Raw genomic sequence first — 22,952 nt, forward strand, 5'->3', positions numbered from 1 at the left:
AAGGATGCCAACCTCTTGAGCGCATTAGAAAAAGAGTAGGCGATCACCAAATTCAGAAGGAGTCATCCACTGGAGACCACAAACAGCATGGGAACAATCATGCCAATCTAATAGTTGTTGAGATATTTGGAACAACTGACAGCGCAAGTGCAGGTTTTTTGTTAAACAATCCAGGTCAGAGCCCAATAATGAGTTAAAAGCTTAAATATTTTACAGTTTACCAAGAAACACGATTCTACAGTTGAAGCGCCCATCGGAAGTTGTACGTTGGAGACAAGAGGACAACTGTATCTGTGTATTTGTATAACACACACACACACATTCACACATCACTCTTACCTACCTCCTGAGTTCATGGAGCAACCTTCCCACTCAGTATATTAGAATAATGACACAGCGAGCCCACTTCTAGTGAGGGGGATGAGGACACCCAGTCAGTTAACAGTCATAGCAGAGAGGATAACACAAAAGTATGAATATTACCTGAACAAATATACATGAGTCCAGATACACACACGCACATTTTCTCAAAAGTTTTTGGTGGAAGCTTTGAATGTGGACAGATAATCTGAAAATGTGCACCAAATTTGTTTTCCATGCTGGACGTGGTTGGACAGTTGATCAGATCAATGGAAGAAGAGCGGTCGGAGACGTGTGTCTAAGCTGAGGGGTCGACACGGAAAACTCTGTTTTACAGGTAAGCGCTTGTTTATTTTATAGCAGTAACGCACTTCATCCTCTCAGCTCTTTAACACCTCAACTAGAGTTGAGCATTCAACACTAAACCCCCGACAGCTTTCTCACATGGATGTTTCCTGAAAGCACCCGATGCAAATCTTCGCTCTAATGTTTAACTTTGTGGGGGGTTGGTGTGGAGAGTAGGGGTCGGGGGTGTATGTCATTTACATACAAATTTGGGAACCATTACTACTTTTTTGTCCCCTAGCATCTTCTGAGAACTCCTCTTTTGGCCTGAAACATGAGCATTTTGCTATAAGATAAGTAAAGGAGCACAACTAAAGATTATTTATGGATTCATTTGGTTGATTATTTGATCGTTTTCTCTACGAAACTGGGCAAAAATGCTCATCTCATGCAAAGCGACGTCTCCAAATTGCTTCTTTTGTCCAAGCACCAGTCCTTAAACCAAAAACATTTACATTTACTCTCATACACGGCAAATGAAAGCGGCTTTTAAGAATCTGGTAGCAGCAAATGTGCTTGAAAAATCACAGTTGACGATTAATTTTCAACAAATCGTTGCAGCTTTATATCAGAAACATCATCACTCCTCATAAGATCATGAGGAAATTAAAGCAAATATCAATCCAATGCCACTTATCATTTAGTTTAGTCCACAGCCACCTCATCCCCATGGAGATATAACGCTAACACATGATTTAAAACGCTACCAGCAATAGGGAAGTGTAAACTCACTTGTCTCCTTGCAGACGCATGAAGCCTCAAAACCTATATCAGAGGACTTGAACGCACCATTTGGCGTCAGATCACCATAAACTGCCTGATGCGCTCACCACAAACGCGCTATATGTCCGCGAAAGAGTAGGGCAAAGGACTATTTGGCAGTGTTTGGCGTGGAGGGCTGTCTCAGGGACATTTTGAAGTTGCCGCTGAATGGTGGAGGACGTGATAGGCTGAGAGGCTGAAGCTGGGGAAGAAAGGAGCTGCTCTCAGTCAGTAGAGCAGTGCCGCTGGAGAGCTCTCTCGTCGATCGCAGGCTCCAGCTAGAGAGAAGAAAAAAAAGAAAAAGAGAAAGACGTGACACCTAACGTTTTATTTTTTAATTTTTATTTATTAATTCCTCGTCGTGTCGTCACCTCGGATCAAGATGTAACTCCGCTGACGATCAACCTCAAGCATATTCATGTATTTGAAAAGAGCCGGGAGCGAGTGCGCAGAGACGAGAAGCCGAGCTGTTTTGGCGAATGGAACTTATTGTTGTGCATTTGTTTTGACTATGTTATCCCCGAGTGAGTTTGGCTCCGGTCCGTCTCTCTCCGTCGTCGACCCTTGAATTTTTTGGGATTTATCAGCCGAATAGTTTAAGGTGTGTGTGTGTGTTGGGGGGGGGGAAACAAACCGAAGGAGGATTCTGCAAAAAAAAAAAGCCCAGCGAGCTTTTCCCTTCACAGAGCCGGGGATTTAAAAATCGTCATTTGGTGGTGCTCCGGGAGAGGCGAGAGTCAAAGAAAGAAATTCATGTGGCCATTCTCTCTATAGCCAAACATTTTTGGGGATTGCATAATGAGCAAGGAAAGACCTAAGAGGAATATCATTCAGAAGAAATACGTAAGTACAAACACACCTTCTTTTATTTGCCTTAATTTGCTCTCTAGCGCGGGTGGCTCTATTCAAGTTTGCCTCGCTCGCCTCGATGAAAATGCATAAACTTTCATCACGGGCTGTGAAGGTTACCATCAGGCGAAGAGCTTGTGTTGCCATTCGGGCCAGATATCCTTTAAAGGGTACGGAGGGTTGTAAGTTACCCTCAACGTGTTAACAATTACAGGCGCTTTTATTTAAAGAGACAGCAATGTTTATTCGCTGTCTGTGTTGCAGCGTTTCTTCGACATCAGACATGTTTGAGGCTATCTGAACATCGGGTGCTTATGGAGGAGGAGGAGGAGGGGAGACTGCTTCGCTCGGGGTTTTTTTTTTTTTTGACCCGTTTTGAACGCGTGATGGTGGGGATGCACGGTGCGCCCTGGCTACGTGATAAAGCTATAAAGGGCTTTTTAAATTTAAAGCACTTGGCAAAGTGTCTCCAGAAAACAGGGCTTTTGTTCGCTGCCCCCTGTTCCTTCCTAGTGCTACAGCCGCGAAGACAAGCCTCGTCGGCCATGGCTCAGCTATTTCGGCTACCATTTCGTCCCATGCTGAGCATTTTTGTCTCAAAGCTTCCCACCTCCCTCAATGTGACGCCGTCCCTTTTTTACGTATGGAGTTAACGTCTGTAATGTAGGGCAGCGACATGTTTCGCGGACTGTTGTGGCTCTTTAACACTCTCCATAAACAGTGAGGCAGAGCAGGAGGGGGGAAAAGGGGGTCACGCAATTCAGCATATTCGTCCAATTTCCGAGCACTTGAACGTTGCGGGGCTTGTTGTTATGCGGTTGTCTCCGCGAGCAGTTTTTAATGGACGAGTCCGCCAGGGTCACAGTCATTTCGCAGGTCTCCCGTGTGACCTCTGTGAGCGAGCAGATATTGCAGCAGCCCGCAGAGATAACTCCATTTTTTTTTTTTTTTTTGCAATACTACCGGGGGGATTAGCTTACAAGCGTTTGGGTCTCGTCCCCCCTCGCTACCGAATCCACATTAAAACCGCACATTAGGCGGTGTGTGCGGTTTGAGCACGGCGTTTCAAGTGCGAGCCAGTCCTCCTTTTTTTTTTTTTTTCTTTTTTTTTAAAGAGGCTGTGTTCAGTCGCATTGCAGAGGCTCATGTATGAAGCGATAGCAAGAAGCAACCATTTTCTTTCTGCAAGTAACACTGGTGAATTTATGGGGAAGGGGCTGCGAGATGAGATAGTTGGTTAGTCTGGGGGGTTTAAAATGAATGCCCCGTGCTTGTGTCTCCCCCCCGTGAATGAAAAACACAAAGACTTTTTAATCTGGTGAAGTGTGAACGTCTCCTGCATATCACTCCACGAAGTTACCATGTATCGTTTTTTCATGATGACTACACGCCGGCCCGGCCTCTGTGTGTGTGTGTGTGTGTGTGCAGCTTTAAAGTTTGTTGCACTTGTTTGATGCATTTCCAGAATCGCCGTCACGCGCTTTCACGCACACATTGTTGCGTTTAATTGCACGAGGCATATCATGTCTGTTAATGCTCTGAAGCTGGAGTCAGCAGCAGATCTAAATCTCTCCACCCCCCCAGCACCACCACCACCTCCTCCTCCTCCTCTTTTTCTCCTTCCCACCCCCCCTCAACCCAGTCCAATCCAAACAACACGTGGAGTGTCTTTAAAAAAGTCATGCACACACTTTGGTTTCCGAGTGCACACACACACACAAACGAAAGCAGACTCATGTGTGACTTTATTTTGTGGTGAAAGTACATATAGCAGAAAGGGTCAAACTGAGCAACAGGTTTGTGGGAGCAATTAAGAGAAAAAACACAGAGTGCTGTTCATGCGGCGTAAATCTACTGGGGGATTTTCTGTGTCTCAGATATAGAGAATTAAATGCACGTCATGTGAAATCAATTAAAGCATAGGCATAGTGTTTCTGCTAATAATAGTCTGAATGGCTTTTTTGTGTCCTCGTGGTTTCTGCCTCATAATATCCTGGTAAATGTGTGACCAAATAGATGTGAGATAGATGTAATTGATCACTTTTGGTGTCTAAAATCCAGACAGTGCATACTATTGTCTCGTGCAGGAGGGAGAAAATCCCCTCTGTAAAAAAAAAAACAAGAATGATGTCATTCAAACACATCTGTACATCCTCTTATGGCGACGTACATTTCTCACACGCCAACATCGCCAGTAAAACAATCTGATGAGATGTGTCAGCATGAAGCTTTATTTGTTGGAAGAGCCCAGAAGACAGACAGATATTTAAAGGTGCACTGCATTTTTGGGAAAGACATTTTAATCAGAAGAGAGAGATCTTTTTTTTTTTTAATATCCTAAATAAACAAAATATCTTCTTTTTCTGACTGAATAAACAAACCGTCGGTCAACTCGGAGCTGACTTTTTGAATTCTGAATCATGACGCTGACTTTACCCGTCCAGTGACCAAGCAGATTCAGTTACATTAAAATATAACTTAACCCTACTTTAATTGCTATGTGTCGAAACAGTGGGCTCGATATTGCAGAGAAAACAAAGTTTAGGATTCTGTGATGCTGTTTGAGGAAACAGGATGTGCCAGAGGATTGATGACTAACTGAAACAAAAGCCCCTGTTTAAAATTAAGCCAGACGATGCCCAACTGTGGCTCCCTAAAATTAGAACATCTATATTTATTTTGTTCTTCGACAGGATTGAGGAAAGGGCTTGTCTGTGCGGCTGCATGATGCAGCATGCATGTCTCTGTCCTATGCATGTGCGTCACATCTGTCATGTGTTTTCAGCAGCTGCAGTTAATGCAGAAAGTCCAGACCCGGACCAAATAAGGCTCACAAAACGTGCATGTCTACAACAACCTGGAGGAGTCCAGATGCCTCCCCCCCAACCCAGGCTTTGAGACAGGACTCTTGGCCCCTTACTGATCCACCCCTCCCCCCGCTCATACCCCCCTTAATTAGCGTAAGACAATTATACATGCTTGGCTTAACCATTTCCCCTGAAACACGAGTGTGAGTTGTTACCCCCTCCATCCCCACCCTCTGCGCCCAACAAACACCCACTATCTGAGGCTGATATTAAAATTCATCAGTCATAAAATGATTGGAAAAGGAGGATGAGTCCTTAATAAAAGCAAACAAGGCAATTACCATTTTCTACTAGAATTGATAGCCGTCTATGTGAATGCAACCAAGACGAAAAGCCAAATTGCCCTGTCAGTTTGTTCCCCCGAAGATGCTTCGTCACTAATGTCAGGTTCAGTGACTCTGCAGGAGCAAGCAAACACACTTTCTCTCTTTGTGCTCATTAAGATTAATTAGAGAATAAGATTTTTTTTAGGTTAATTTTCTTAATTTCTTGGTACTTTTCAAGACGGTGGTTGAGGGCCGGTGCCGTGTAATGACTGAGGTAGCAAGCGCTAATGTGGGGCAGTGTTGTTCTGTCTAACGAAACATGACACATACTGTGTGTGTGTGTGTGAATGCGTGTAAGCGAGAATAGCAGGAGAGCAAGGCAGAGTGCAGCTCAGTGCAGCCAGGGCCATTTTGTGCAGAGTCTGCTCTTCCTGTAGGCCCCAGCTGGGGCTAGGCCTCTGATTCAAAGGTTGCGTGTGAGTGTGTGTTTGTGTGCACGCGTGGTATATGTGTGTGTGTGGGACAAGCACAGCTGCTGCAGGGGCCTTTACAAATGTAAAGAGGCTGTCAGTGTTTGTTTCATCAGGCGCACAACTGATGAGGGCCAAGTTGAAAATCCATTGCACTGTGAGTGTGTGCGTTGAGCGTGCACAAAAAGAGGAAACAAAAATAGAGAGCGGGGGCAGAGTGGGGAGTGCAAAGGCACAGACTCTCCCCCCTCCTCTCCTCCTTTTCCTCTCTTTATCTCCCTGTCTCTCTGTCTCTGTCTCGCTCTCGTTCTTGGGCTGTCCAAATGAAATGTGGGCCTCATGTAGGACCATGAAGAGAGGGTCACAGGGTTGTTTTTTCACCGTGCCTGAGCCTCAATGCGCTTCATTTAACCTTATGTTTCAATGCAAATTATTCTTTCATAAGCTCCCTTCTCCTCACGTGTGCAACATGGCAGGGTTCACTTTGCAACCTCCCCATCACTATGGATACCGGGGCAAACCAAAGTGTACTGTGGCAAAAGCGACGTTTTTACTGCCTGTTTATTTGACCACGTTCACTGTGGTTACGCTCCACGTGGCACCTGTGAAAGGCGCTAAGGTGAAAGATAACAGTGCTTTCCATACGTGCATTTTCCTAGACAGTTTTTTTTTTTATGAATGTAAAGCGATGAGTCTGAAAGCAGCAGGATGCAGCAGGGATAGCCTTGAACAAAAGGAAAGAGAGGATGATACTTCATTTAAAAATAACATCACAGAGCTTTATTGTTTTTATTCACCAATGGGGAAAGATCAGAGCGGGGCTACTTTGATTACGTTGCCAAACGGTATCAGCATGGCATAAAAGTACCTGCCAATAATATAAAAAGTCCTCACGAAGATTGCCAGCAATTTACACACAGTGGAAAATAACTGAAAGGAAAGCAGGAGTTTGTGAAAACATGAAGCATATTCTATACTTGACACCATTTCTAAGGAACAGAAAAACATGACGCAGAGCACGCATTATTTTCTCTTCTTGTCTCAGTGACAATTGTCAGGTAATTGAACATTGCCCGAGTTCAGCTTAAAGCTGGGAGGAAGCAGTCCTTCCCACGCTGCAGGCTCGTCCCTTTGGCCTCGTCTCTCCTCTCGTGGGGCCCGGCGACTCGGCAAGTGCTGCCAGAAATAATTTCAGGGAGTGAAGTTGGCTCACCCGACCTCTTTTAATTCGGTCTTATTTATTTATGTATTTATTAAGTTTGTGCTGAAATGAGGAGAAGGGAGCCCTGTTTTTTTTTTTTTCCCCCTTTAAATAAAGTCCGCTTTGCCAACAGAGAGTTTACTGCATCATTACAGGCGCTCTGTGAGCTGCCGGCTTCAATTTGGACCAGCGATGGATGCTCAGCAGCCAAATGCATCACCACTGAGCTCTTTTCTCCGGCGTAAATCCACACTCCCTCTTTACCGTCTCTGCCTTCCTCTTCTTCTCTTGCATTTGTTTTTTTTTTTCTTCTTTTTTTACAGCATTATGTCACACGCACGGCACAAACTCCTGTTATGCAACATGACCTTTTCTCTTATCAGCTGTTGACATTGAGCACAATCTCCGCCTCTCTCTCTCACACATACACGGAGGCAAAGGTCTTAAGGTGTGCAGCTGCAGTCAGTAGGTGAGAGAAACCGGTTTTAATGCCAACCATGCGTGGTGTTGTGGATATCGGCGGCGTACGATGTTTTAAGAGAAATGACGTAAAACTGGGCGTGACCGTCTTTGTTATATCTGTCTTATGCCTGTGTAGGTGTGTTTTAGAGCATATGCTCCAATCGTTGGACACAAGGCATGGTTGGACTCAGCATAGTGGTGGACAGCCAATGCAAGCGGGGGCATGTGTGAGTGTGTGTGTGTGTGTGTGTGTGTCACGTAGACCACGTGCGCTCCCTCCGTGCGCGTCTTCATTCTGCCGAGTGATTTATATCCTCCTGCTCCTGTGGGTTTGGATGGATATGGGGGGGAGTGAGACAGCTGGTCAGGCCCTGAGAGGCTGTGTGTGTGTGTGTGTGTGTGTGTGTGTGTGTGTGTGTGTGTTCGTGTGTGTTTGCGTGTGTGTGTGTGTGTGTGTGTGTGTGTGTGTTCACCCGTGCGTGTGTGTTGCATGTGTGTGTGAATGAGTGAGTGGTTGCCACAGCTTATCCGTTCAGGATCCCTATGAAGCTGAATCAACACTTTAGCTTTGTCTTTGGTTTGGCCTTGTAGGCTGTAGGGGGGCCCATGAAGGACATTCAGTAATAGTAGAATGAAAAGAAAATAATTGACTCAGTTTTTTTTAAGCTTGGTGTATCTTTCTTTAAGCATCTGTCAATAAGTATCTTTTTAGAAAAACCCACAAAACAATCTTCAGGTGCCTTTGTTTCTAGCTCAAATTTCAGCTTAGCCCTCGGCTTCCCTTTAAGCTCCGTGAGCTGAAATCGGAGGCATTAGGGTTGTTTTTCATCCTTTTTTGAATCACCAAGCTATTGTAGCTTAGTCTGGCATTAGCTTTTAATGACCATTATGTACATCTCCTAGACAACCTCTTGACCGATCTCTGCTCAACCCGCTCCCCACTCTTCATCTCGGCTACATCAGTTTAATAAACACTCCTTACATTTTCATCCTGTGGTCAATCCCATCTGATCCCCTATTGTGACACCGTCGTCTTTACACATCCAGTGAATTAAGCCTCGGGGGATGAAGCAACAGAGCGGAGGCTCAGTCAGTATCGATCCTCCAGTACTCCCTCTCTTTCTGCCCGGAATACCACCGTTTCACTGTCAAACATGTGCCAGTAAGACTCTGAAGGCAACATCGAGTCAGAAATTCTCGATGAAGAAGAAATTCAAAACTCAGAAATGTTTATTTTTTCCATAACTTAATAAACAAGCTGTTCTCAGAGGAAAATAAGATCCCCAGAACACTGTTTGAAACTAGAAAGGTGGCAGGGTCCGCCAAATATTAAAGTAGAACCGTGTGAAACTGTATTATCCTTTTTAAGGTCAGTTTGTTTAGACATAAAAACAGTCATTGAAGATCTACATAGTGCACCTTTAAGGAAATGATATGTGCTGATCATACTTTCTGTCATCAGATTTCAGTGCGGGAATACCATTCAGTGTACATTCATAACTGTTTCCTGTTACGCGTTACGACCTCACAAACCGAGTGCAGCCGTCTATGAATCATTCTTTTTATGATGGAGCAGTTTGTTTCTTCGTGCCAACGAGCCACTGGACACTCTATTCAGGTCCTCTTTGGCACGGCACTGCCTTGGCCCCTGAATCGCTCTCCCATTTAATCTCTCATGAGGGTATTTTCCTGTGCTAACTTTTTCTTTTTTTTTAAATATATTTAATTATCATTATCCCCCTTTTTTCACGACAGTCATTTGTGGCTCTCCAGCATGCATGGCTAGCTGTGGAACGGTGACCTCCCTTCCGTTAAAGCGCTCTCGAACGCAACCCTTTTCGCCGAGCATTTGGCCCCTTGCGAGGGAGGCCTTAATTCAGGGTGGCAGCCCCCTCCCTCCCCTCCCTAACCAGGGGAGTAATGAGCCAGTGGAGCACAGTGGCTGGGTGACCACTGTTGCTGCCTAATCTCTACTTCTCAGCCCTGGCTGAATGATGAAAAAGAAAAAGAGTAGATGTAGCGAAGGTGCAAAGAGGCTTTTATACAAAGTTTATTGAGTCAAGGTAGAGTGTTAGGATATCTTTTGGTTTTTGAGTGATTTAGAGGAAAGTGACTGGTTACAGAAAAGGTGTTAACTGCATCTGGCGTTCACTCGAACCAATTCCGCCCGCCAAACTGTATTTGGAGGATGGACAAGGGCAGGTTGTAATGCTGAAGCACGGTTGCTGCTGAGTTGTCGGATGTGCCGGTTCCTGTGTCAGCTCTCATGTGAGAAAACGGGAGGAATGAGAAGAAGGTGGTGGGTGGCTTAGGGCTGTAAGAGGCAGAATAAACAATTTATTTGATTCGCAGGTCAACACATACACATTCTGTTTGCGTCGATCCTACACCCCCTCCTCCAGCCACCATGAGAAACGCATTACTCCCCCCCCCCCTCCGTTCCACTTTATCTCTCTCACCTCCTCCTTCCTCTCAACTCATTCGCTCTATAACTCAGCGCAGCTACAAAGAGAGGAAAGAGGCGTCGGGAGCTTTCTGTGGGAAAGCGCCGGAGAGGGGACGGAAGAAGTAGCGGCCTTATTTTCCCCCCGCCTCGACGCTCGAGCGGCGGGATCTGCTCCCTCGTCTTAATTTTAGTGCGTACGTGTGTTCACATGTGATAATCATTTGCTCGAAAGATCAGCCAGCGTAGCGACACGATTAGGTTGTCGGCAGTTTTTGCAGCTCCCTCGGTCTCCCACTCAGTCGGCATCTCACATTCTTCCACCCGTTTTGTTTTGACTTGGTCTGACAAAGGAAACTTAGGAATCCTCTCCAGTTTGATCTTACACAGCTGTGTGAATTAACCCCCTCCATCACCACCCTGCCAAACACACACACAGACACCCCGACACAATAAACATGCGTGCACACGTATAATCTGGCCCTCTGGGGTTGTCGTTTTGCACTTGGTAAGACTTGTCCTTGCTTTAATGCCTTTGCAAAAATTATATTTAACGAGCTGTCGGACACACTTTAAGTGTTTGTCTATTTTTTGCTGTTATTTATAGTGTTTATATTTGTTGTTATATTAAATTGTATTCATTGTGAGCTTGTTATGTGATGCACTCTGGGGATGTCCTTGGGGTTGTTCTTATTCTTATTCCCCATAAATGAAAAGCTGTATGAAAAACAGTATGAACTGACAAGAGTCAGTACAGGGATATTGATTTTTCTATTCTTTTTTTTGCCTATTGATTTTTTTTTTTTTTTTTTAGCAGTAGGTGCTTTTTAAGTCTTTCCACAGAGAGAAGCAGAGTGTAAGTCAAAGGTATTGTTCCCCCCCGTTTTTAACCTCTGCTCAATAGATGAGGGCTTTTATAATTCTCCCGGCTGCGTGATTTCCTCCAGGCCTCACAGCAGGGAGCTAGAGTGCAGGGTACACTGAGGGAAGGGCGCCAGAGTCTGGGCTGAATGTCTGGCCGGCCTCCCCTGGCCCTGGATCAAACATCACAAGGCCCGGCCGAGTGGGGGGGTGGCGGGCAGCCCTGGAAATCACAACCTGTGATCGTCAAGGAGAAGAAATCCAAGAGGATAGAAATAATCAAATTAGGCACCATCTCAAGTGGAATATCCACAGTGACGGTGGTAAAAAGCGAGGCCTGTGTACAGATCTCTGTCAAAATAACTCGATATGGAGTGTATCCAGAAAAAGCACAGAGGCTGACGCAGGCCTCTGCTGTTTTTAGATTGAATTGTTTGAGAACGTGGATAGGAAATGAGATAACCACTGGTTGAATCCAAGCCTGACGCTCACTTTCACACATTTGAAATGAGTAATGCAGGTGTTGGTTAGCACTTGAGAGAATATCGAAACAAACTCTGAGTAAACATAATTTGTAAGCCAAGTAGCTGGAAGTTACCATGGTGACTGGACAGTATACCCCCCACCCCCCCGCTCCGACGGCTTTACTGTCTTCTCTATGCCTCTGTTGTTTGTGATGGGCATGTATGATTGGGGAGGTGGGGGGTACTTATACCACCCACCCCCAGGTTTCTATAGAAACTGTCGCGCTGACAAGGTTTCTGAGCAAGTCTAACATCTCTTCCTCTTTGTCTCAGAGCTCTCTCTCACAAGGGTGTGGAGCGAGATGAAGAGTAAAGTTAGATTGTTGTTGGAGCATCTGGTTCCTGGCTGCCTTCTGGGGAAGTTGCTAGATCAGTCTTGCAATCATGTGAGTCAGAGAAATCAAGCGCGTAGCGGTGAAACGGAGAAAATGAAGCCGAGAAGGGAAATTTTGGCCAGTGAAGTTGATTTGCCGTTTGTCTCTCTCTCCCTTTTTTTCCCCCTTAAAAACATAAATAAATGAAAAAAAGGGTTCATATTAAGTTTTGAATGTTTGGGAAATATTTTATTTTATCAGATATGTTTTCATGGTTATGAATACGCTTGATTTTAATATAATCCTTGAAAAAAAAATCTAAATTTTTAATATAAACTTGTTGGTGTTGTTTTTGTTTTTATCTAGACAATCACTCATGTAAAATGAAAAAATGTAGAAATGATAAAGGCTTTGAGACTGAACAGTTTTGGTTTAGGTACCTTGAAAAAACACCCTTTTTTGATAATCATTTGTATTGCCCTTTCCGAGCATAGAAAATGTGCATTTTTGCTCAAACTCTTCCCCATTTAGTCATCCAGCTTTCGCGTATCCTCCAGCTGTTGTGACGTCTATTCAGTAAGAAACTAGTAGGCTTTCACAATTTCCTGACAGTAGATCAGTTGCTTTACCATTATCGACAGTCGTTTTCAGTTTGACAAAAACACCCCCGCCGCTCAGTCAGTGAAATCAGGAGTGGAATTTCATATTACTCATACCGTTGAGTCATATATGGCAGTTGTTTGTAATTCTGTCTTTAATTCCTGTCGTGTTCCTGAGCCGGAGAGGTGATCTGTGAATGCATTATGTGTCTTATTCACGCACAGAATAAAAGAGCAGAATCAACAAAACATACTAACAAATGTCACAAAAGAAATCATCAGCAGCAAGTGTAGATCTGCTTTGTTTTCCATCACAGTAACTGATTTTAACAATGTCTCTGTAATTATAATGTCTTCAATGCAGGAGCTGTATTTATAACTCAGAGTCTGAACGTCTTGTACACGTTAGTCGGCACCAAACCACTTGAAACTTAACTATCAATAAAGTGTCAGTTCACCAGATATCACCCAAAACAATTTTCACCCACCCTTTGTGGTAAATGTCTGTGCAGACAGTTTCACTTTTATCTGCTGAGGTTTCACTGGGTGATCGTCTAAAACAGAACTGTCCGCAGCAAGTTTGAAGAGTATTCGGGTAACGGGGACACTGTGCCTGTTAACAGGGACACTGTTCCTGTCAATACTCATTGCTGCAGAGTTTTTCTGATTTAAACCTCCGGTGCTTTGAGTAGCACAGCGCCTTTTTATTTTTTTGTTGGAGTGCATCTCTGTAATATATAGCTAGATACCACCACAGTTACTTTTGGGTCATTTTGACCCCTTTTAAAGGCACAAGTTACATGAATTAATAGCGCCTGACCGATTAATCAATTGGCTGATACCATTAGTCAGTATTGGCCTGTCACACATGCGTCAGACATATATCGTGAAGGAGTATATGTTGTCCCTTATGCCCTGATATTAAAACCTCTTTTTTCACCACTCTACCACTGAACTCAGTGTAAATGCTCGTATTAAACAGATAAATGTGATGTGAAGACACGGTTGGAAAAATCTAGTCATGAATGAAATGTCAAGTCTTTCCAGGAAGGAGCACAACAACTGACATCAAGCACTGGCCACAACTTCGGGGAGGCAGGCTGCATGTGTGACTGAAGGAGAGTTTTGAGGTCTGTCGTATCGCACGATTGATCGTTGATAACTAATTCAGAACAACTTGACAACACAAAGCGTGTAAGAAACCTGATCTCAATCTATCTGTATCGTAACACCGACGACATCGTTAATGGATTTGTTTGAAAGGCTGACTCAGACAGAATTTATCCAGTAATTAACTCATCTGATTCTTAGATGACTACCAGCTCACCAAGTGACTCAGTAACAAACCAATTCATTCCATTCATAATGCACCTAGGCCTGCTGCACACATGCAGCTTGAGCTTGACGTTTTTGAGCTTCCTCTCTGTCCTTAATTCATTTATTTCACTTCCTGTGCAGGGCTCCCTTTGAGGTCAATTACCAGTGATAGTCTGCAATATAGTACATGTGTGGGTCTCTCTCTCAGTCTCTTTTCTGTGGGTTGCTAGCTACACTGACGCCTCCTAATCGCCCCTCATGAATCACCTTCATTCCTCATCCCCACTGTACCAACGCCATTATTCACCTCTTTCTCACACTCTTTTGCTTTCCAGTCCGCCTCCATCTACTCTGACTGTTCCAATGCTTTCCTTTACCGTGTCTCACCACCCTCTTCTCTTGCCGTCTCGCACCTTCCCTCAGTCCCCTGTACCCCCCCTCAGACCCGCTTTAGGCCTCTGAGACTTCGCCATTGTGCGCAGTAGTATGAGTGAGCGGATCGAGGGGTGGGGTGAGGTACGAGGGGTTTTGTCCCAAGCCGCGAGGTGAAAATCATTTCTTAATTGCCTCTTGTCTTTTTTTGTGCCAGTGGTTGTGCCAGGGAATGGACTCCTGGGCCTAACACTACAACTCCCTAAGCAGAGGAACTCCCTTGCCTAAGCCCTGGCTTTGTTTCATAACGTTCTCTGGCTACAGTGTAATCTGCAGTCGTACAGCAACACACACACACACACACAATAACACACACACACGCACAACAGAGGCTTTAAAAAGGCTTAAGATGTTGGACACAGCAGAATACAGAGAAAATAGGCTTTGGATGTTGCACTATGAGGTCTAGGTGAGTTGTAAATGAGCCGTTGTGCTGCATTGTAAATTGAGTGTGCTTCAGTATGAAGCGCAGTATGTGTCGATTGGCAGTTGGAACATCTTCTCGCAGCCATTTTCAATATCGTCTGGGATCCCGTCAAACATTTGGGAACAGTTTGTGCTGTTGCTGCTTTTGTTTAGTGCTTTTAATCTCACATATTTTGCACTGTGTGACAAAGTGTGTGTATATTTCGTACAACAGCAGCTTGGCTCTCACCAGAACTTCTTCCAGCTGTCCTAACACTGGTATCTGCAGGACTATTTTGTAAGATACACAAATGTTCTTATCATCACATCATCATCATCATGCAGCTTCTTTATGATGTTTCTTTTGTTTTTCTATGTGAGTAATTGTAATCTGGTTTAAAATCTAGATGTGGGAGGCAACGCAAAGATATCTCTCTAAACAAAGCTCTTTGGATATAGATCCTGAAACGCCACATTTTACTTTACGCGACAGTTTCTCTGTCTTTCTTTTATCGTTTTCATACTGGAGCAAAAACGAATGTGTGTCAACTGTGCGCTCGGCTCGTTTGACCCATTTCATTGCACCTCATGACACGGGTTCATTTTTGATTGTGTGGCTCAGAGCCTGATCCTCAGCAGTCTGCACGAGTCAGTAACTCACTTAAATTTAACCATCTGTAACATTAAAGCATTAGCTCTAATCAAAGTAGAGCAGATACCGACTCGCGTTAGTGTTGATCATGGAGACAGGATGAACCCACGTCATTGTGACGATCTCAAATAGGGGTACTTGTGTGACTGTGGTCATGCCCTGTTCCTGCCTTTCCCATATAGGCGGAGGGCTGCGGTGGCTTCCATTAACCACCACCCTAACTGGTAATCTTATCTCCCTGACAATCTGCATTAGGCTCAGCCTGCTGCCGGTTAACCCTTTACAGGTCACAGCACAGACGTGGTTTTTCTTTGGTCCCCAGAGGTGCAACACTGTATGTTTGAGAGGAAGTGTTGTCATCTGGGGTTGAAACTTTGGGTCGTTGATTGACGTGTCACATTCTGCTTGGACGTAAAGGGAGCTAATCTCTCTCTGGCCTCTTCCTTCTGTCAACTCATAAAGAGGATGTATGAATTCCAGAGCTAGTTGCCCGACTCGGCTCACTCTGCCGCACAGTCAAAGACACGCAGCCCCCGACGATCTCCATAAAATCTGTCTCCCACTCTCCCTCCCTCAGTCTGTCTCGCTCCCACTCCCCTTTAATTTTACTCGGCCACAATATCCTACCTAGACGGTGATTGTTGTTTTCGGAACGCTGGAGCGGGTTTGTTGTAACATAATCATTTAGTCTCCCTCCCGTGGTTCTGGCAGGCTGCGCGCTGAAATCTACCCACTGCTCATTTTTATGGGAGCGAATTTGTTGTAGCTACTGCGACGGCTGCTGGCTCACCTTTTTTTTACGCCGTAGTTACCCGTCTAGATGGATATCCCCCCTGCAAAACATTTGAGAGGTGACACATGTTATATACACATTTAATATACCCCAGAGGTCACGCTTGTGAATTTGATTAGCCCGGCTGAAATATGATTGTTGTGATATCGAGTGACTTGGCCTATATTGAATTTTTAATATGTGTCGACTTCGGCTTATGTGACATTCCATTTCTCCTGATCAGTGTTGCTGGAGCTGGAGCAACAGAATTGTTTGGTCCCTCGTTGCATTGAATTAGGATAGTTAAACGTGACAACTAAAGGGCTTGTTTATAAGGTTAACACAGAACCCTCCTGGTGGTATCACTACTAGATATAAAAAAGGTTGAAAAGGTGATCACAGGGGTGTTTTTCACTCCTCCGTGCTGGCGACAGCTGACGTCGGAGGCATTATCTTTTCAGGTTGTCAATCCATCCCATTCTCTTGCACGGGATAGCTCAAAAACACACTGATTGAATTTCATCAGATTTGGCACAAATGTCCACTTGGACTCGAGGATGAGCTGATTGGATTTCGGTGGTCAAAGGTCACTGTGGCATCAGAATGTTCTGCTTAAAGTCTTTATTCAACATTGTCACTGACAGCAGAAGGAACATTTGTGACCGTATTTCACATTTGGTTGGATACTGACTTGGTGACACTAATCTTGAGCATGTGAGGCATCCTAGGCCACCACAAGCGCATTGGTTTTGGTGATATTAAGCTTCAGGCGTTTGTGGTTGCACCGTGTGATGAAGCCCTCAACCAGTCCCCTGTACTGCTATGTAAGAATAGTCTGTTAGTGAAAACAGCATCTTTCTCCCTAATTATTCACTAGAATCAGACATGTTTATACAGTGGTAACTTCCATTTTGCCAAAAAATACACTCAATACGAGGGGTATCACGATGCATTGATCTGGAATCGCTAAACACCGATAAGTGTGTGTGATAAGCGTGCATATCATCTCGAGTGGAGCTAGTGGCCGAGGTGACATCATGGGAAATGAAGCTGCCTGTGTGCTCAACATTCCCACCATTCCCTCCTGTTGGTTCCTGCGTTTGCTTCAATTTCCTTTTTTCTTTGTCATGTTCCTGTGAATTCACAACAGCGCACGCTCGCCACATGTCATGAGAATCATACGGCCACAAGGAACCTATCTGTCCATCATCCTTATACACAAAAACAATATAAATAAACACTGCACAGCTCTAGATCTTTCATACACTTGTCTTGTTATTACATCTGCAGCGCAAGCTAAATCCCATTGATTACTCCCTTTACTCGTGTCACGGGCCGGGGCACCGTGCGGGGGGAAAACCCTGATCGATTTAGGGGGCCCTGAGCTGCACAGGGGCCCTGTAACATGACAGGGATTAGATATTTATTGTGTCAGGCCCGGAGTGAGCTGTTGACACGAGGCCCAGAATTCCTTGCTGTGCTTGTGGTTGCAAGATCATATGTTTAAATCTATTTTTATGCAACCCCAAAGAGTTATAGATTTAAGTAGGTTTTCATGCACAAAATTATTTCGGCTTTTAATTTATCTTCCTACTTCTCTACTAAGAAATGTCTGCATGTGTCTGAATTGCAGATATCCCTGTCAGCGCAGTTTATCATTCTGTCCCCTCGTTAGTGCAAAGCTTGCCGTAAAAAAAAAACAAATCTTTTTTCCTCTGCAACACAAGAACACCAAAAGATCTTGTGGGAGAATTGGATAAGTCCCTTGTAAAATGCGTCTAGTGCTCGGCGGCGGGTTTGCATATTATTTCCATAAACGAGGGTGTTGATGTATGAATAACTTGTCAAATGGATTGATTTATGAAGGCGGGTGTCACTCACTGGTGGAGTTTATTCTGAGCGTGCCCGACCTCACCCATCAGCGTCTGGCTGACTGACTGACTGATTGAATGACTGCCTGACTGATAACCAGTGCGAGGTTATCGAGTTCCATCTACCTCCACTGCCTTCTTTTTTCCGTCCATCTCACTGTAGCTCAGCTTTTTTTGTTGTGTTTATTGTTTTTGTCAAACGAGAGGAGAAGAACGTTGCTCTCGTGCAAGACTTGACTTATCCACATATGCAAAAATGTTCTGCGTCACAAGGAAGTGAATCAATATCCATTGACAAGCTGCGATGCCTTTTCCCTTCTATGTGGCTTTGTCCCTTTTCTGTGCCTTCTCCCTCTCCTTTTGTATCTCTCTAGCTGGTAGGTGTTATCAATGCAGCTATTGTCAGGGCTGAAAGAGCAGGGGGGCTCATGAGACCCCCTGACAATGGGCACATGCTTCCCCCTCTGCGGGCTTCCTGCGTGCGTGCATGTGTGTGCGTGTGTGTGTGTGTGTAATGGTTGGAGGACTGCGATAAGGCCTTTTGTGTGTCTGGGAAGCACCCCCCTTCATCGTGCATATATTCACCTGTTTTAGCTGCAGGTGTTGATGGCACAAACGGTTACGATCAACCAGCAATGAATCCATGACCGTGGCAACCCGCAACAAATGCACCACAGCTGCATGATAATGTTACACTGCATCGATTTCACCAGAGACTTTATATGTATCAAGTTCTATCTGGAAACCACCTGAAACTCTGTGTTTAACCAGCATCTGTTGCAGAGGGTCCCCCCGAATTTCTCTTTATGTTTAGAGTGTGAAGTTGTAGCTTTCAAACTTCCTCAACAAAAACGAAGTGCAACTACTATTTCTGTGGCGGTGAGAGATCTGTAAAGCAGAACTGTTGTGCTCGAGTTTGCAAAGTATGCCAGTGACTCGGTGTGCATTCATAGACTTATCCAAGAGTTGCTCATCTTGACTGAACGGCAGTTGAATCTGCTGTGAACATTTTTTATTATCTGAAAGGAGCTGCCTTTAAGTAAGGCAGTAGAGACAGCATGTCAAGGTCGTTTTTGGTCGAAAGCGGTGAACAGAGATGATGTGGTGAGCTGAAAAGGGATCTCTGACTGTCATAAGAGGACAAATTGAAGATGTGATCTTACAAAATGCTAAAAATTATACTCTTCTTGCTGGATGTCTGAAAGTTTAAAAGGTCCCTGTATGATTATGAGTCTCCAGACATCTTCCTGCCTCTCATTTTTACTCCCATTCGGTTATTCTCATGCACACAAACACACAGACAAGATGGCTACTTGAGGCTGTTAACACCTCCAGTCTACAGAAGGGGGCCTCTTTTTGTTGCCGTCTCCTCACCACAGGAAAGATAGAGGGGGTGGGGTGGGTGGCTGTGAGGTTAGAGCCCCCTCTTGATCCTATACGCTCACATCATGCGAACAGCTTTATCGCAGAGTTTATGTTGAATGCGCGAGTGTGCCCGGCGTTTGCCTCAGAGTGACAGTAAAGAAGTAGGTCAGCAAAGAGACCCCGTTCAACCCAAGCTGAGCCGCTCGCGCGTGTGCAAGTGCATACATGTGTGCGTGCACATTCGCTGTTGTGTGCGAGTGTGTGGGCATGTGTAGCACAGTGTGTAATTTGTTTCCTTCCACCAGGAACCAGCCTGACCTCCCCCGGCTTCCACAGCATCAAGCAAGTGTGTGTGATTTTTGTGAGCGCGTGTGTGTGTGTGTGTGTGTGTGTGTGTGTGTGTGTGTGTGTGTGTGTGACGGCTGAAGCCCCGACAGAGCTCTGTTCAATGTCGCTGTTAGCAACAGAGTCAGCAGTCATATGCAGACTGACAGCCGAGGGAGCGAGGCAGACGAGAGAGCACTATTTTCGAGATTCAGAGAAAGACAGAAGGGCACTAGCATGAGAGCCAAGTAAAGAAGAAGAGAGGAAGAGCTAAATACTAGAGAGGGAGATATTGGACCAGTGAATTCTCTCCGTCTCTCATGCTCACTCACTCATTTCACAGCACGCTGCTGTTGTTAGGGGACGGCTGAGCTGCTCCACCCCTTCCCCCCCTCTACGAGCCAATCCACTATCATAGTCCTCCCCATCCTGCTGTCTGATTGGTGCGCTGTCTGAGCCAGTGAAATAAAATGGGATTGATGGGTAATCTGGGACCGGAGGTGGGGGGAAAAGGTGCAGGTGCTCGGGGCAGGGGTAAGGTAAGACTGACTTGGCCTGTGGGACAGAGATACAGGGCAAAGATAAGACCATGGCAGTGCAGTCACGTTACAGTACAATGTTCCAAATGTGCAGGGTTGAATTTCCACATTTTCAGGTCAGTCACAAACATTGGCTACTGGATTGAAGCTTACATTTTCCTGCATGAATGCCGAACATGACCTCTGTGGCCTTGATGATATCTCCCCAGCGCCACGAAGGTTGGAGGTTAACTACCTCTTCTCACACGTGCTTCCCTTTTTAATACAGGAAGAAAAAGGAGCTAGGGAAATCAATTTTAGTCACATCTAATAAAAAATATCTTGCAAAATGTGGGACTTCTGGAAGAGTTGGTTGGGTGTATATATAGAGAGAGAACTGACTAATGCAAGTGCCTTGGCAGAGGGGAAAAGCCAGGGCCGCACTGCCTTCCCCCTGGGTATTGTCATGGCCCTGAATGGCTAATGGGAAGTGAAACCAGAGCTGGAGATTGCTCCGTAATGGCTGCTGAGCTATGTCCTTGGGTATGTTGTACGCTATACAAGAGCTGCATTTTGTTGAACCATGTTTGCATATTTAGCGGAGTTTGTAAAGGCGAGAGGAAATACAAAATGTAAGCAAACACAAGTTTGACATGAGCTAGCTTCATCTGGTGTATATAGATGTACGACTATGCAGCGCACAAGCGTCTGTCAGTGCAGAACATTCTATTTATTTACTGACCGTAGTTTTGTCTTTGTGTAAATGTTGGTTGATTGAACCCAAACACAGTCGAGCCACATGTTAACAACATTCCTCCGAGTGGTTCTGAACATGCTAACAACGTTCTTTCATCGTCATTCTTTCTCTGTGTACCACTAGCACCCTTCCTCCCTCGGTTTCTTTAAGATCCCATAAGCGTCCGAATGAATATAGATGAGCCGAGAGATCAGCACGTGTTCAAATCAATGGCCTGCCAAATACAATAAAAACTGCTGCTCGCTACAAGTCGCGTCGATACAACATTGATTCGGAAAAACGCACCCATTTTCTTGAGGCTCTTTACTCGCCCTCTTCTTAAGCGACTTCAGCTCAAGGAAACTCTGAATATACATTGTCTGGGTCTGTTTCTGCTAACTTGCACGGTTGCAAATCACACTGGCACGAAGTTGTTGTCTTTCAGTTTGATGCTGCTCTGAAACCTTCATGAAGGTCGTGTCTGTGTCAAGAATCTGGTGACCTTAGTAAGATTTTAACACGTCTCAAATGTCAGAAAATGAAATGAAAACACAGCCTGTTCCTTTACATCGTGATGTTTTCTTCACTGTGAGGTTTTCCATTACTGTCACTTCTGTTCAGGCAAACTTCTCATCATATCGGTAGACTTTGTGCCTACACCCATTACTCAAGCAGACGTACACAGAAAAGTAGCAAAAATCCCCGTGTTTTGGGTAACTGGGAACACATCAGAGAAGCTGTGCATCATCTCGTCTTGCAAAGGAGTCTTGTCTCGTTTGACTTGTTTCTGAAATGACTTGGCTGCCACAAACCACAAACTTTCACACCCCGAAGAGGAGAAAGTCTGTGGTGTGTTTTAAGCGCCGTCCCATAAGAGCCGGCACCCTCTCCCGTTTTTAGCCAAAACCTGGAGGAATTAAAAAGGATGAGTCAACGGTCCAGCAACTCTGAATAAGCCCAGAGGATAAACAGGCCCCAAGTTAATTATTCAAACCAGCAGGGGAGATGCCTGGCACGCAAACATGCACAGGGTTTCCCCAGGGATAGTGCAGGGGCCTCCTGCTTGGCCTCCTGTGGTTTGGTCATGCACAATGGTGTTACTTTAAATATCAATGCTCATGTCGTACGACTAAAAGATGCTCAACTTGTCTTCCAAAATGTGGGTTTTTCAGGATGCAACTGAAAAGCTACCATATATTTTGTTTAAAACAGATGCTCTTGCACAAAACATTATTTTCAGCCAATTTTTAAGTCTTTTCTACTCATCATCTTTACACTTCCCCTGCACCGACTCCTCCTCGGCTGCGCTGACAGGAAGACTACCTGATTTCAGATTAGTTTCATTATGACACAACTTGCAAGAAAAGCCTCCATCACCAATAAACATCAAGAGGTTAGAGAGGGGAAAATCTTTGATATGTTACTGCTGGTTTTCCAAAAAGTAATCGCATCCACGACCTCTTACTTTTGGTCCACTCAGCTCTTCGGCGCTACGTGTGATTGCCAGGAAATGGATTCCACGTAACTTGTGATTTGAGCTCATATGGCACAGTTCTTATCCAGTCAATTAGCTTCACACAACGTGACTTTAACCATACACTGCTGTACATGGTCACACTGTTTTACAGCAGCAGTTAGTAACAGAACCTGACATTTGCCCCAGTATGGTGCTACTGTCTTTGATCCCACTTACCCGTGCATAACAAAAGAGAACTGGCACCATGCTGTGTCTATATAGCAAGCCACATCATTACGTCTCGTAGATGGTAATTTCAGAGAACTCGTGTTTGTGTATGCGAGACAAAGTGAGTGACAGTGTGCGTAGGTGTGTGCTAGCAGGGAGGTAGAGTTTGTTTGAAACGACGGGCCGTATTTGCTCTCACTGTATCGGCTTTCCATCGACACAGGAGCTATTCACTTTTACCGGGAAAGTGGTGGATGTGACCTAGGTGGTAAATGGAGGTGTGGGAACCAGAGGGAACGGTTGTTATGCACGTAAATGCACTGACACATACACTAGATGAGATGATTCAAAGCCACACACTCACACACTACTCCTCCATTGTGATGAGCTGTGCTGATATCACGAAAAGCTCAGTCACACCAGAGAAGCTGGTGAGTGTATGTGTAGGAGCTAAACAGAGACGGAGACAAAACATACCACCCAACTGCGATACCTAACGCTGGGTTTTCACCCGAAATACCTGGAACTGCTTTTGTAGAAATTCAAAGGTTCC

At 44.9% G+C, this 22,952-nt stretch overlaps 1 protein-coding gene across 1 annotated transcript in view; it reads left to right on the forward strand.

Annotated features, from left to right (window-relative positions):
- Positions 1 to 1,720: 1,720 nt before the first annotated feature.
- jarid2b (jumonji and AT-rich interaction domain containing 2b) overlaps positions 1,721 to 22,952 on the forward strand; it is a 109,063-nt gene continuing 87,831 nt past the window's right edge. Inside the window, exon 1 of the mRNA XM_084380235.1 lies at positions 1,721 to 2,310. Within this exon, the coding sequence (XP_084236361.1) occupies positions 2,266 to 2,310 (45 nt within the window). The 5' untranslated portion in view covers positions 1,721 to 2,265. The remainder of the gene's footprint in view (positions 2,311 to 22,952) is intronic.

Source organism: Pagrus pagrus (genome assembly GCF_965226575.1).
Source record: "Pagrus pagrus genome assembly, chromosome: 17".
Lineage (NCBI taxonomy): Eukaryota > Metazoa > Chordata > Actinopteri > Spariformes > Sparidae > Pagrus > Pagrus pagrus.